At 31.6% G+C, this 16,890-nt stretch overlaps 1 protein-coding gene across 1 annotated transcript; it reads right to left on the reverse strand.

Annotated features, from left to right (window-relative positions):
* Nucleotides 1-763: 763 nt before the first annotated feature.
* Nucleotides 764-15,484, reverse strand: LOC143081725 (uncharacterized). The gene is made up of 4 exons (XM_076257459.1): nucleotides 15,318-15,484; nucleotides 7,244-7,505; nucleotides 6,326-6,505; nucleotides 764-1,596 (listed from the first exon to the last, which is right to left on the reverse strand). Exons 2-4 carry the CDS (start codon nucleotides 7,491-7,493, stop codon nucleotides 938-940), a joined length of 1,089 nt encoding a protein of 362 aa, XP_076113574.1. The 5' UTR covers nucleotides 7,494-7,505; nucleotides 15,318-15,484; the 3' UTR covers nucleotides 764-937.
* Between the last annotated feature and the right edge of the window lie 1,406 nt (nucleotides 15,485-16,890).

Below are 16,890 nucleotides of genomic sequence, written 5' to 3' on the forward strand. Positions count from 1 at the left end.
TCAAACATTTTATTTTCTTGGCCAAAACCAAGCCTTAATGCCCCTTCTAAATGCTTTAAACTCATATATAAGTGCAATATAGGACACTAAACACCACAATTAAACGATAACACGATTGTGGTTTGTAATACAGAAAAAAACTCATTTTATAAGATGAGTATGTATTTCTCAGATATCTGGTACCTACAGCTTGTACATAAATATTATGTATCAACTTCACAAATAATACAAAATAGTCTTAAAGTTTACATTCTGGATAATGACGTTGTTTATCATCTTAACAACGTGTGATACTATTTTTTTATTTGTTTTTCTGAATATTACTTTTACTATATAGTCTGTTTCTATTGACATCCATTTGACGTGTCTCGGTACTTGTACATCCCGTTATTGTGTTGTTATTCTGTGATAATTCTTGTATGCTTGTGCTTCAATTTTGCTAATGTGTTTTGTCTACATGCCTTTTAGTGTTTCATTGATACATATGACGTGGCTCTGTACTTATACATCCCGTCATTGTGTTATTGTACCATGGTAAATTTGTGTAGGCAGGTCTTCATTTTTGGCAAATATGCTTGGTCTATATGCCATTGTGTGCTTCTTTGTTACATATTTGTTTGTTTTATAGTAATTAAGATTATAACACAATACATACTGCTGTACCCCTATTTGTTACATTTTTACCTTCTATGTCTGTTTTCTTTGTTCACACATTGTTTTTGTTTCGGTTAGGAGATGACGCGTACTGATATGATATAAAAACAAAAGTGAATAGGCGCTTTAATTCATTAAAACAATAAAAACATGGCATAAGTATAATAAAACATAACTAAAAGTGTCCTTGTCTACTTAAAATTAATCAAAAATGAAAACAAAATATGTATTTTGAATCAAAGTTAAATCAACTGTTCACTACCTCTGATTATTTTTCATAGGATTATATGAAACTTTTTATCAAATGTGTGATTACGTTTTTAAATATGGATATGAGAGTTGCGAATACACATCCTACAGGACCAAATATAGATGATATAAAAAGTTCAATACCAATATAAACTGCTTTGCTGAAGAACCATTTTACTATTTGCCATAGTGTTATACGATCTTTAGAATAATCTCTAAGCACTGAAATGAGCTCCCAAATGAAGGAAAATTTCTTCAGTGGACTTTCAACACATTTCAATTGTGGTGCTACCGTTGGTAACCATTCCGAAAGAAAGCTCGTTGATTCTTTTAAACCTTCGTCTTTAATTGTTTGCATTGAGTTACCGACTGCGTTAGTTAGGATTTTCGGAATATCTGTGTTCTGAAAACCCTTTTCTCTGCTTGAATCAATGACAGAGCAAAGAGATTCAGATACGATATTCGAAACAACCGATTGACTTATATTCTTAGCTGCATTTCCGATTTTTTTTGTAATGTCCATCGGTTCAAAAGGACTTCTCTCTGACCAATCTTTATCATTATTGTCAGTTTCTTTGCCTTTTTTGCCTCCTACAGGAGGTAGCCCATCTGGTTTTTTGCCTGTGCCTGAAATAAAATCATCCTCTCTTTTTTGCATGCCATCACCTAGTGTCAGCCCTCCATCTCTAGATACTAAAAGAGGCAATATAAAAACGTTAATCTAAATACATTGAAAATAATACCGTTGCATGTAGGGAAATTCCTAGAGAAACGAGGATTAAAAAGCATACGTCGAAATTTTCACAAACGATTATTAGCGGTAACTTTGAAATGTAAACAGTGGATTTGAGGAAAAAAATTGAAAATGTTTTGAGCACTAATCACATTGTGTTTTTTTTTTTAAATGTTGGAGCAATATAAAACATGTATTGTTGAAAGTAGTGAATTTAATTGTCATTTAAACTGTCAAGAAAAAAGTACATAATCCCTGTATACAGTTCAGTACGCGTCTGGCGTATATACATTTAGTCCTGGTATCTATGATGAGTTTATTTAAAAAATTCATGAATTTTGACACTATTTGACATGTATGTATGTAATATTTTAATGTATAGTTGTGAAGTGTGTGGTGTTCATAGAGCACATGTTGAAAAAATCACCGTCTGTCCTAACATAATCGGTTTTGAGACTTGTTGTTTTTGTGGGATTGTCAAAAATAGTGGAATGCCTATTATGTGAGATCTAGATGATCATACAATCAATATGATATACACATGTACAAATAGTAGAGATTTAATCTTATTTTTACAATGTCAAATCACTTAAACGATAGACGTTTATCAATAAATGTTATTGGTCTTTACCATCAATTTATTAGTAAGTACAAATACCTTCTTTTGAAAACAATAAGGAACTTTGTAATTTTGGAAAGTTTTTATCTTCTTCTATTAAGTGCAGATGCAATATTTAAGACATATTTATATTAAATGTACTTTTTAAAAAGTATTTTGAAACTCATGCACTGCTTAGCATGTGACTGATATTGCTGACATTTATTATCGCCGTTTTTTAGTTAACACTATACAAACTTTGCAACTTGCAGTTTGTATAATTTTGTATATAACTTTTAGTGGAGTGACCAAGCCAACAATTTTTCAACTTTAATGGACCACCCTACTTGCAGGCTAAATTATGACTTTTCGGAAAGAGAAATGTTTATTCTTTAAATTTTGCCTGGTCATAGAATTGAAATATGGTGCAATTGTTTTTTTAAATGAGGTCAAAGGTTAGTGATTGAGTTTTTCACTATTGTCAATTTATTTCACAAAAGTTTAAAAAAAGTCCCCAAAAAATATCTCATTTGTTACCAAACAAGAAACGCCTTATAAAATAAACTGTGACACTTCATTTTCAACTTAATTTGAAAATAATGAAACCACCAAATGCACAATCTAAAGAGAATTCAGACACGCAACAAATAGAAGATGAAAAACCGAATCTCAATTCATTTTTTTTTTATATCGCATGTACTTCTAAAGATATATATCTGAATTTTACGGCATTTATAATAAGAATCGAAGTCAATTTAGTTTTTGCTTTGATGTATTTCACAAATATTTCACAAGGCAATTAAATCAAATGAGTTTAATAATGGACTAAAGTTTCAGCGTATATTCTAGCTCTATGAACTTCTTAGGTTGTTTGTGACTTTGCCTTACAAAAGCACACATGGATCCCTTAGAAAGAGTGGTTGTATGGGGGTATTTTAACTTACAAAGGGCATGACAACTTTCGAAAACCTGACATCAGTCGTCGTTTTCATCGTCGTCTTCTTCCAATATTGCTCGGTGAGTTAAATAATTTCTACAACCATCAGACCCTTCACATAACAAATATTGTTATACGCGGATTTCTGTTGGTTGCATACACAGTTGTTATTACAAGCTGTTTTCTATTGTCCGTATACGTACAAACAAGGTCTGGAAGGAAATCTTCTGACAAAATCCCTCAAAGAAAACCAAGAGCAAACCGTTTTTACCCTCTTATCAACCAGAGTCTTTGGAAAGTATGATCACTGGTTTAGCAATATGAGAGTTTATCCAAACTTGCGTTTGAAGCATTACACGTGGGGTGTGCTGTAAAAACATGTTTTCACATGGGGGAATTTTCACAAGACTGGCATCCTTTGCGGCGGCAAACTCCACCCTTAGCTTGTTTAAATCATCATGAAGATACCCGAACTTTCCCTTCGGATCATACCATGATGCGATAAATGCACTTCCAATGTTAACGGCGATTCCGAATCTCCCGTTTGAAAACTTATCGGATTTGGCACAACTTTTTGGAATTTTTGTCCTCAATGCTCTTCAACTTTATACTTGTTTGGCTTTCTAACTATTTTAATCCAAGCGTCACTGATGAGTTTTATGTAAACGAAACTAGCGTCTTGCGTATCAAGTTATAAGCCCGGTACCTTTGATAAATATTATCATAACTTTGAAGATTGAAAGAAAAGCAAATTTCCTCTTCAAGGAGATGAATTATATCACATTTACAACATTTCCACATGGTACCATCATCATGGAACAGAGCTGAAGGTATGGGACCGATATGATATGCCATTATTCTGACTACAGTCTCATTCTCACGAACATTAGCAAGAACTTAAGCACGACGAACTATTTTTACTTGGTTTATATGTGCCTTAACAAAGTCGCCTGATATACACTTGAATTTTGAAGTATTGGTCGTATCATCGAAAGTATTGAGAGGAGACCTCGACATAGGACTGTAGAAGACATGGGATTCAGACTCATTATAGCAACCTTCCACAAAAGATTTAACCATCTGGTTGCCACGTTCAAGAGATTTAAGAAGAGAATCAGGAACAGTTATTGAGGCTTTTATTTCTGTATAAATACTAGTATTTATCAATGGCTAAGGCTGATCGGCAAAGTTAATTTTAAATGGATCGGTCATATTTGAAAGCATATACCCTATAAAATCAGAGACATTCTTCTTGTCTCGTGTCATTGTCGTTGGCTTGTTTTCTTCGTGTTCAATTTCTGCATCTGTGGCTAATCCCGATCTTGATCTCATTTTAGAACTAAAATGCGCAAGGATGTGTCTTGTGAGCATCCATCGAAGTATAGCGGTTTTTTCCTTGTCAGTCCTATGATGCCTTTATAACCTTTAGAATCTTTAATAATAGTTTTCTCTGTAGCCATATAACTCCATATACTATTTAAGGCTCCATGTTTATGTCTGATTGTAAACTCATCTGACATAAAGACAGATTTTACCGTTTCAGACAGATTCAACATATCCAATATGTAGGCTGGTGTCCACCTAGCATAGTTCGTCCAATTTGTAATGAAAAAGCATCGCAACATTGCAGCTACAATTTTCAAATGTAAAAGCCACTACCCATTCCGTTCAGCCCTAATACTCTGTAATAATATCTCAACTGCACGAAGAAACATTTCCAAAAATGCGAAGATTGGTGATAGTTTACAAGAGTGTATTCTGAATTCTTCAAACAATGGCAACATATGTTCTTTAACAAAAACAACTGTGCAATACCTTCAGCGCTTTTGGGTGTTTCATCAAATGAACTGTGACATACATTTGGTTCAATATTAATTAATGATTTTCGTCTTAACACCAATTGAAGAATGCTTTTAAATTAAACAAAAGAGACATGAGAGCTAGCCTCATATACAAAAGTTCATCCTTTAACACGTCTGGAATATACCATTTTACATTTGGGCAACAGCATACAATTAATTGTATGATACGACCACCTTTTCTAAATAAATTTCTAAAACTAGTCCGATATCTACGTATAGGATGAACAAAAACCATGAGAGTTTGGATTTTCAATACAAATTTTAGAGCCAAACTCATGGTGTAATTGTAATGCCAAAGCAAGATGAAATGGGGTTAACAGGTTTATGTTTAAAGCAAGTATGCATTCTGCTATTACCAGGACTTTTCGCAGTTTGTCGACAAGAGGTTTAGAAACATTACTACAATATTTCAATGAGCATCAGAATAACGAGGAGGTCCATATCATATTCATTAAACTATAATGCAAAGTTAAAAATCCTCATTAACGTTAATTTATAAGTCATACTGACTTGGAATGGCTTCGAAACTTTACAATAGGAAGTTTAAAACATTTTAATTCGGAAAATCATGAAATTATCAATGTAATCTAAATTTACAAATGTTGTAACCATTTCGTTAAAATAATACAGAGTGTGCTTTTGCTAAACTGAGTGAAAATGGACAAAATTTAGAAAAAAATAAGGAATTCTAGTTTTACATTATTAATAAACAATTAAACTCTGTATAAAATGCAAAATCATATGTCAAAAGACAAAAAAAGTAACAAAATGTTTTCCCATCTTGAATTTTGAAAAAAAATCCAAATGTCTTTTTTCTTTCCATTTTATAAAAAAAAACTGCGCCGCATGAAATGTCCACGACCGGGCAAAAAAGTTAGCTTAATGTATTGGTTTGCAAAAAAAAATCGTTTTTAGCCTGCAGGTATGCCGGTCCATTAAAGTCGTAAAATAAGCACCTTTTTCTTGAACTGTCACTCCACTTATTTATCGTTCAACGAATAAATTTAATTAGTGAGAGGTTATGGTCTGTTTGATGTCTTTTCGTTTGCTTTTTAAAGTTTTTTATATCCTGTTTTTGAAAGAATGTTGGGCCAATATAAACATGTATTGTTGAAAGTAGTTAATTTAATTGTCATTTAAACTGTCAAGAAAGAAGTAAGAAAAATGTTGCGGTTTTTTTGTTGTAAAGGGTACATAATCCCTGTATACAGTTCAGTTACACAATTCATGAATTTTGACACTATTTTGAAATAACTTGATCTTATTAATAAAACAGTTTGTTATGATCATACCTATAGGACCTCTGTTTGCGTTATCAGTATACGAAGATATTCTGTCTACATTGCTTGGAAGACCGATACTTTTATGCAGGTTGGTAAGTTTTGTTCCGTAGTCATTGGTTCCAGAATAAGATTTTCTCCATTCTGATAAAATCTCTTCAGCACCGTATTGACATCGTGCACCAAACCTTTCTAAAGGTAAATATATAAGTTTATTTGACATGTATGTATGTAATATTTTAATGTATAGTTGTGAAGTGTGTGGTGTTATAGGGCACATGTAGAAAAAATCACGTGGAAAACCGTCTGTCCTAACATAATCTGTAATGAGACTTGTTGTTTTTATGGGATTGTCAAAAATAGTGGAATGCCTATTATGTGAGATCTAGATGATCATACAATCCATATGATATACACATGTACAAATAGTAGAGATTTAATCTTATTTTAACAATGTCAAATCACTTATACGATAGAAGTTTATCAATAAATATTATTAGTTTTTGCCATCAATTTATTAGAACGTACAAATACCTTCTTTTGAAAACAATAAGGAACTTTGTAATTTTGGAAAGTACTTATATTCTGCTATTAAGTGCAGATACAATATTTAAGACATATTTATATTAAATGTACTTTTTAAAAAGTATTTTGAAACTCATGCACTGCTTAGCATTAGACTGATATTTCTGACATTTATTATCGTCATTTTTTAGTTAACAGTATACAAACTTTGCAACTTGCAGTTTGTATATTTTTTTATATAACTTTATTGTTCAACCAAATAAATTGAATCGATGAGAGGTTGTGGTCTGTTTGATGTCTTTTCGTTAGCTTTTTAAAGTTTTTTATATCTTGTTTGTTTTTCGGGTTTCATTTTTCTTTCTTTTTTGTCTTTCATATTCTTGATATTGTTGTAAGACGTCTCACCTGTTTTACTCCTGCCGTATGTTGGCATATCCTTAATGTTGTCCGTTCCTAAACATGTTTGTTTTAAGTAGTCTTTATGTGTTAGTTTCGATTTCTCATATTCAGTCTTCAGCTCTACTACATTACCAATGCTCCATTCCCTTTCATTTTTGGGACATTCCATCCATTCACTTTTATCATGGTTCTCTTGTGGTGTTTGACTGAATCGATTATAATTGGAATAATTCATAAACATATTGCTCGTATACATTTTTTTGTGTATCTGAAAAAGATAATATGATACTATGTTAAAGATGATACCAGAACTTGAAAAACTGGTTGTTAAGATTCTCGTCTTAGCATGCAAATTTTTGGGAGTACACCGAAGACTTGTTGGCTCAAAACTGTTACCTTGTGTACTAGCACTTAAAGGGCTCCGGTTCGACGCATTTGTCTAGTTCAAAACTGATTGAATATTAATATCAGACATCACGTTATCATTGTATTGTGTTGATTTGCATGTTATATTTGCCTACAACTTAGTTATATTATTACAATCCCCACATAGGAGAAACAGAACAATTTACTTTTATGTACTCAAATATTACTTACAAAAACTATTTACAATTTCAAACCCAGTCTCTTGCATTATTCTTCTTTGTTGCAAACCTAAATCATCATACTGACTCTTATAAAATTGGTGTTTTAAAAATTAACACTGATATTTGTCCTAGGTCAGTTATAATGACCCCAAGGCTGTACTGTACCTCGTCATTGCCTTATGCCATTGCAGGTATCCTCGTCCATTATGACACATCTTTGATATATGACAGAGCCATTATGGAAACACATATACATTCATGCTATAATATTGAGTAATGTTTTGCTGTCGGACAAAAGTCATAAAAGATGAAATCTAATTAGTTGCATCTAAACTAATTCTATTTAAGATTTTTGTCATGTTTTATCGAGATCAGTTATTTACATCAATACATAACGAACAAAGTCATGAAGATGCACAGCGTGGAATCAAATATCATATTTCAAGGAAGAATGAACATACGATCAACAAATATGTCCTTTTTTATACATTGATTTACGAAATTTACCAGGGAATTCTCAAACCAAACGTTAGATATACTCAACACGAGGTAACATTTTACAAACTTGTCACATAATTGATGTAGTCAAAAGTGTAAAATAGAAACTCTGTCGAATTATCATTCTCCTTTACTTTTGAAATTTAAAGATGTAATTACAAACGGTTTATTCCTGATTGTTATACTTTTTGAAATTTTAGGGTTCTAATTGTTCCGTAACATGAAAAGTTCTGAATGTCCGACATTATTTTACGAAGCAAATTTGTTTTTGAATAAACAAGGTAACTGTTGTTTATTTTGCTAAATGCACAATAATTAATTATTACATGTTCAATAATTATCGTCAGTGAGGCTCAGAACCAAAGAGTTAGAAAGCCAAACAAGTATAAAGTTGAAGGCAATTGAGGACCCAAAATTCCAAAAAGTTGTTCATAGTAAAGCTAAGGCAGTCTACCTCTAGGATACAAAAATCCTAAGTATTTCAAATAATTTATACTTTATAAACATCTTATTTTTTTTAAATAATCAGTAATGAACTTTTAAATTATTGTCCATGATAACATTTTTGAGTTATGATCTATAACCGTAATGTTACGTTTATTTATAAAACAAATACCAATATCGTAATTTTAATAATAAAGCGTTAACATAAATTTAGAAATCATGTATGCAATTTAAAAAAAGGGAGATGAACTCGTTTACACTCAACACTCTTCACAATCTTGTTTCTTCTAGTCTTTGCACTTTTACCAGGAAAGTTACAGGACATTCACACAATACTCATGACACTATTTAAGACTGCTTGCATCTGATGTCAGATTCGCCTGAACCCAACAATTGTTTTTATCAATGTCCAAAACTCTGCTAGATCATTTTTTTTTTTAAGAATCACTATTAAAGGCATTATTCAGAGAACAGCAGTCCTTCCTCTTTAGAATGCTTAAATTCAGTATGCTAACATTACCTTTTAATTGCTACAATTGAACTAAAATGTTTGCAATCATATGATGTGTTGTGCTGTTTATGTTATGTGTATATCTGATGTACCTTTTGATTGTGTGTGGCACAACCTTTTGGAATTTAGGGTTCTCAATGCTCTTCAACTTTGTACATGTTTGGCTTTATAACTTTTTTGATCTGAGCGTCACTAATGAGTTTTATGTAGACGAAACGCGCGTCTATTTACTATTTACATTACATTGTATTTGCTTTTCGTGTTATTTGTGTGCTTTGGTAAATTAAGCTGTGTATTATGTGTGCTTCGTTTTGTTAAGCAGGTCATTATGTGACCTTAATTGTACCCCTTTAGTACATGTATATATGTAAAATTGAGTATTGATTAATATGTTTATTTCATATTTTATAAGTGATTATAAAATTGATTCGATACATGCATGTTATTACCTGTTAAACACTATAAAGACAAATCATCACTATCAAAACCATTCCTGATTGTCCCACATTTAAACTTACCAATTGTCCCACAAACATATTTCCGATTGTCCATTAAAATGTTATTGTCTTTTAACTTTACAGTCGGGAAGACATCGTACTATCAAGCAAAACGTATTGAAAGCTTACGTTGATTATGATTAAGTTTTATGACCATGCGTTTTAAATGTAAGCATTTTTTTAAAACATTGGATTTTGTTAAAAAGCTAAAACAAGGGAAAGCAAAATAATGTGAATAGAAACTTCTGAGTAACAATGGCAAGGAGGTAGTTGAAAGCCAGATGAACCTGGTAAAGTATCAAAAACGTTGAGTTAAGATTACTGCACATTTAGTAGGAATTACTTGCAACAAAAATTTAAAGATATAAATGATTTAACCAAGATTAGGTAATTTGCTTTTGATTGGGAATACAACCTGTGAAAATAATGAAGATGTTAGTAGTTTTGTTTCATTGATTTGTGCTGAAGCCGGCATTTAAAGTGTATGTATTTCGGAGGTTAATCGAAGTTCAAATCAAAATATATGACCTAAACGTGTGCGGTATTTAAATTAAATTCGTGAATTAGGAGAAAATGACCCCATATCGATATACTGAGTCCAAGTTTTACAACCTCCCCTAAGTTGAGTTCTCGAATTTTGCAAAATTGCCACCTTTAAATAAAAAAAGTTGCATAGCATAAATCTGGTGGCATAGCGGTTTCTATTAGAGAGTTTTCTATCAAATATCAAAATTCTTGAAAGCTCATGTTTTGCATGAATCTGTTTTATTTGGTGCATGTTATATACTCCGAGACAGCAGTATAGCGAAGCAGAACTTTTGAAATATACAGTCGTCAAAAACTAAAAGCCTTGTAGACAGCTTAAATGCACATACCAAAAAAATGTCTTAATGGATTTAAAAAAATTAAAATTAAAACCACAAAAATACTGAACTCCGAGGAAAATTCAAAAAGGAGAGTCCCTAGTCAAATGGCAATATCAAAAACTCAAACACTTCAAACGAATGGATAACAAATGTCATATTCCTGTCTTGGTACAGGCATTTTCTCATGTAGATAATGGTGGATTGAACCTGGTTTAATAGCTAGATAAACATCTCACTTGTATGACAGTCGCATCAAATTCCATTATTTTGACAACGATGAGTGAAAAAAAAAAAAACAAACAGACACAATAGGTAAAAAATGTCAAAAATGGGGTACAGTAGTCAACATTGTCATATTATCTTATAATCTATTAAAACAAACACAGGTGTCTTAGATGCATGGTTTTTTTATTAGTTGTAAGAGGCTTTGAACTAGCTGTTATTTAACTGCGAGTACGTACTCTCAGATCTGTACCTAGTGTCTTTTCGTTGTTTGGATGTACAAGTACTCGTCCACGTCCACTTGTCTTTTGTCCATCTGATGAGTTAAGCCTTTTTCAACTGATTTTTATAATTCGTGTTTATGTCATACTGTTATACCACAGTCCCAGGTTAGGGGAGGTTTGAGATCCCGCTAACATGTTTAACCCCGCAACCATCTGTATGTATGTGCCGGTCCCAAGTCAGGAGCCTGTAAATCAGTGGTTTTCGTTTGTTTATGTGTTACATATTTGTTTTTCGTTCAATTTTTGTACATAAATTAGACCTTTAGTTTTTTTGTTTGAATTGTTTTACATTGTCATTTCGGGGCCTTTTATAGCTGACTATGCAGTATGGGCTTTGTTCATTGTTAATCTATATTAAGTCATTGAAAATGGGTTTGAATCGACATCCGACCTATCCATGATTCCGTCATGAGGAGTACCCAAGTTGCATCCATGTTTAAATTCACATCATTAAAAATCAAACAACAGATGGTTTGTTTTATTTTTTTTCAAACATTTAGATCAATTTAACATAAGTACATGCTCACTTTTATTTATTTTTTAAATAGATGCTTTCAACATATTTTGTTTTGGACATTTTTAAAAGATGACTTTTTTGTGAACTTCGCGCGGCAGCGTTTTCGTGCATTTTTCTTTTCCAATGAAAGCTTCATCTGTTGATATAAACTGTGATTGTTTAGTTTATATCTGAATATGTTCACCTATTTTGTAAGACGTGTATAATGTAAAGTAATCAAAATACAAATTGTTTAGTCTGAAAGAAAACTTTTTAGAATTTCTCAGCTGTTTATGTTGAATAGGTGCAATTTAGGTACCATGACGTTATATAAAATCCGCCCATAAAAGATTGAAAGATTTTAAGTACTTGGACTGTTAGATCACTTTGTTAGTGAATGACTTCAACTTGACATTTGCATGATTAGATGCATTGAGTATTTGAACTAAACGTACTAGTCTGGATATACCTGTAAATGGATATGGAAATACATCATTTATGTTATGTAAAGGTTTAAATTTATTGATTGCAAAATGCAGATTGTTCATAGATAAAGATATTTGCGTACTTACTTGTAAAGAATCCACTTTAATTGACAATTGTATTATATCTACTGAATAATTTTCAAATGTTTTGAATTTTAACATTCTTATTTATGATCCCATGCTGCGATATATCTGAATTTTATCATACTTAGATCATATGTTGTTTTTTGGTATATCTCCAGATATATGTCACGAAATATCTTACAATTTTATACGTTTTGATATGACCAACCTCTTCTTGACTTGTTAGATACATGGTTACTTTTGACAACAAAAAAACGAGAGTCGGAGAGACGATAAACATTTTAAAGGTGTAGTCTCAAATGACGTATTGATCTTTCCTATCGTTAGCATAATGCATTATTTATAGTCAAATGAAACATGATAATCTAATGTTTTAATTTTTTTCCGTCAATTAAATTGTGCTCTTTCCCTACCGAGCCAGTGCTAAGTTTAACAATTTGATTTAGTTTCCAGCGCGGATGACACCACATTGTATCAAGTACTTTATAACATTTAAGTCTGTGAAAAGCATTTTCCAAAATCAACTCTGCATTCTCCAAAGTTAGCTTTTGGCATTTGAATTTAGAACGGTCTCTTTTTTCATGTCTTAAATGTTGTCTTTTGTAAGGCGTAATTATTGGATAACGGTTAGAATATATTTTATCCACTAATATTATATTATTCTCTGGGAAATCAATTTAAAGTCCAAGTCCTATTTCTTGCATCAAGTTGAATTGTTGTGCAACATTTAAGGGGTCCAGGAAATCGCTGTTACAAGTCGTATATGGTTCTGGTTGTCTAGCAAAAGCTGGGTGAGGACACAATGCATGTGTCTAAGTATAACATTGGTGGATTCAGGGGAAGTTCCAGGTGTTGGACCTCTACCTTGTATTCGATTTAAAAAAAATAATTATATGAATAAAATGGGGTTCCGTGAGTTGAAACCCACCCTTCCAAAATGGCTTGATCCCCTCCTGGGTAGCAATGTTAAAAAGTTGTTATTTAACTGGTAAATCAATTCATTTTATTCTTTAAGGAATGACTTTAATATTTTTTCTGTCTATGATTTGGTGCACACTGAATAACGCGCGTAGCGGGTTATTTAACAGTGTGCACCACATTTTTTATGTTATTTCGAATAGACAGAAAAAAATATAACAGTCAATTCTTATAATTTAATTCTTAATTCCAATTAAAACCGTAGAAAACCATGAAAAAACGTTGATGACGTCACGGTTACATGACTGAACTTTGTCTATGGGCTGATAACCAAATAACGTCAGCCAATCAGAAGACGCGTTACATCCAAAATTAAATTATTTTGAGATGGACCCTTATTTAAATGACTGGACTGTAGACTCTCGCCTATCAATTGTCAATAATAGTTATTTATCTAACATTTCTATCTGGCACTGAGTCAAAAAAAAAATTTCATACTTCTGAAAGTTTTTTCTGACCTAAATAATTTTGAAATACCACTTGAAATCATTACTGTTCAGCTGAGGGAGAACATTTATATTATTCCATTTTTAAAAACGTTAATAATGATTACATATTTTATTGTTAAAATTTAAATTAAACATTCAATGGAAGCAATGTAACTACATTGGTATTTTTATTCATTATTCTATAGGTTTCATAATTTGCAAAATTTGTTCAGTTTACTTAATAACATACCGCAAATTTAAAATATCTTAAAATGTTATGTACCAAGCCAGGAATAGGGCAGTTGTTACCAAATAGTCCGTTTAAATTTATGTACGCATTTGTTTATTGTTTCTGATGTTTCTGTGTTTCCTGTATTGGCTTCACTTAAATCGATTCATGCCTATTTAACAGATTTTTAACTGCTACTTTTGCATAGGTACTGTTTATTTAATGTATAGTACCTGGAATTTACTTTTAATATCAACGCTTTTTTGGTCATGTTGTTACTTGTACTTTAAAATTACTGTTATATTCAGGTACCTGCATTTTACAGTACTGTGTTTGTACTTAAAATTTAAGTACTACAGATTTTTGGTTACACTGTAACATTTTCAGCATTTTGAAAGTTTGTCTATTTCAAATCTCTTAAGGTTATCTTTTTCGAACATGGAATATTGTGATCACTGTTGTTATTCTTTCTGTACCAAAAATCTGTAGTACTCATATAAGTCCTGTAAAATGCAGGTACCTTAAACAATGAATTTAAAGTAACAAAACAGTTCCTAATATCAAAAGTGTGTCTTCCAGTAAAACAAATTATTGATACAGAAGAAGTACCTAGGCAAAAGTAGAAATGTACTACTATTGCCTTTATCTAATAACTCTGCAACGCACAACAGCCTCTTGAAAAATACACAATGAGATTACAAAAAGACAGAAATAAATTTAAAAAAAGTAAAGTCACAAAAAAATTAAACTTCGAGCAAAATTCAAAACGAAATTTCCTAATCAAAAGCTCTAACACATCGAATGAATTGATAATATTCCTATAGTGATGTTATTTTTACGTTCATGTGGTTTATGCTATTTGTTTTAAGTTTTTTTGTTATAAAGCTCTTCAACGGTTTCCATACTTATACATCTTCGGATTTCAAATGTTTGGCTTTGAGCGTTCCTGATGAAGGTAAATCCAGAAAAGCGCTTCGGACGCAAGAAATTATCAAACGTGTTGTTTTCAATTTTTAGATCAAAAAAAGGATTTCCAAAAATGAAATGAGGTCAAATTTGGAACAAATATTTGTCAAAGCGAGGGGCTGACAGGAAGAAGTGTTTTAAAATAATTTAAGTCGTGATTTAAAATTCCGAAGATTGGAATTCCTATTCCCACAGTCACTGACCGATCTCTTGATCTGCCAACTGAGGTGAGGGTCGACAAAAAAGCGAGAAGAGAAAGATGTTCATATAGTTTTTTCAAAATAAAAACTTCAACTTTCGGCGTTTTGCAAAACTTCATCTAAAATTAATCACAAGTATACTGAACTTTTCAAGACTTAAAGTACGACCAACTTTAGTTGTTATATTTTGTTTTAAACGCAGGCCAGTTCTACATACTCATTATTAACTGGTTAACTTTTATTACTTCTAATTGTTTGTTTTTAATTATTTACTGTTTGCTCCATAAACCTCTAAATATAATTACCTGTTCTTAAAATTTCTTGTTCATCTGTTTTCGTAAATCCGTAATTCACACTGATACTGAACTCATTCTAGATAATGTCAACGGATGTCTCCTGAAAACGATAGTGAAAAAATATTATTTACTTATAAAAGCCACATCAAAATGTCAATATGTATATAACTGGTCTAATTTATTGCCATGTCACTTATCTAATATAGATTGGCGTTTAATCTTCATATACCTGTTTATAAATGTTTGTCATGGTTGCTTCGATACGAATGCCAGCTTATCAGGAAGTTGAATAGTCATATGACTGTTTTTAAAATCAATAATAAATCAATGATTATAAAGTAGAATATGGCTGTCTGTTTTTTATTTGTATACTACTAGTTATAGCATAATTTCAATTAAGGCACTTGATTTAGCATTAAGTCATAATTACAATAGTTTTATTTAAATTTTTTAAAAATCAAATATATAGTAAAGTCCTACACAATGCTCTATGCCCGTTCCACTTGTATCCATACGACTTTTGATATATACCATATGTCAAGCTAAACATAAATGTCAAGTTAACAAAGAATGTCAAACATTTACGAAAGCCGAGAATATCATGAATATTTCAAAATTCAAATTTCAAAATTCAAAATTCAAAATTCAATATTCAAAATTCAAAATTCAAAATTCAACAAAATTCAAAAATCAAAAATCAAAAATCTATCATGCTTAAACGCGCTAACGAAGGTCAACCAGATCACTCTTGAATATATTACTGAAAACTATTATATAAATGTTAAGAACTAGAACGCGTAAAATCAAGACAAAGGGTTCGTCAAAATTTTAAAGGTATGCATTCACCTTAGCCATTTGAAACCATTTGCAAAACAGCGTCCTTGAAAGAAGAAACCCTCTATCAAAAAAATTGAGCGGACAACGCAAGCCCAATAATATAGTATCATATCGTGAAATATATTCAATGTACAGGCGCAGCAGGAATATAGCTCCGCAAAAATTGAAAGTTGTCAATTGAAAACTAAAATCATCCCTTTTTCGTAAAGTTTTAGATGTCAACCGACACTCGTTGTTCTGAATTTGATAAAGACTTAAAGTATGTTTCTTAATTAAATAAGTGCAACTGCAACTCTTATTAATATTTCTTTTGACTTGTGTATAGAAATATAGTAACCATTGCTTTCATCCGATTGGCAGTAAAAGCCATGTTCAGGAAGATAAAGATAAAGTGGCTAAATACCAAATTTATAGGATAGTATATAAGAAACAACATGGTTTAACAGCAGTGGATCTGTTAAACGAATTAATTGCAACATTGGATAAAACCTTATACTTTCGCTATTTTGAAATGATGTGAAAACCAGGAAGGGATTTTATCATCCTTTATATGGATCGAAAAGTTAACAAATTGAGCCAACAGAGTCCCAAAGGAGTGCCCACGTTTATTTTAAGTTTGCACTACTATGTTGGCCCAACGTTTGTTCAACATCGGCTGTATAATTCCATCATTGGGTTAACATTGGACATAGGTAATGTATAAATTTTTACAACTTTGTGCCAACGTTTAGCCATCATGTTGGGG

The sequence above is a fragment of the Mytilus galloprovincialis genome, chromosome 7 (genome assembly GCF_965363235.1).
Source record: "Mytilus galloprovincialis chromosome 7, xbMytGall1.hap1.1, whole genome shotgun sequence".
Taxonomy (NCBI): Eukaryota; Metazoa; Mollusca; class Bivalvia; order Mytilida; family Mytilidae; genus Mytilus; species Mytilus galloprovincialis.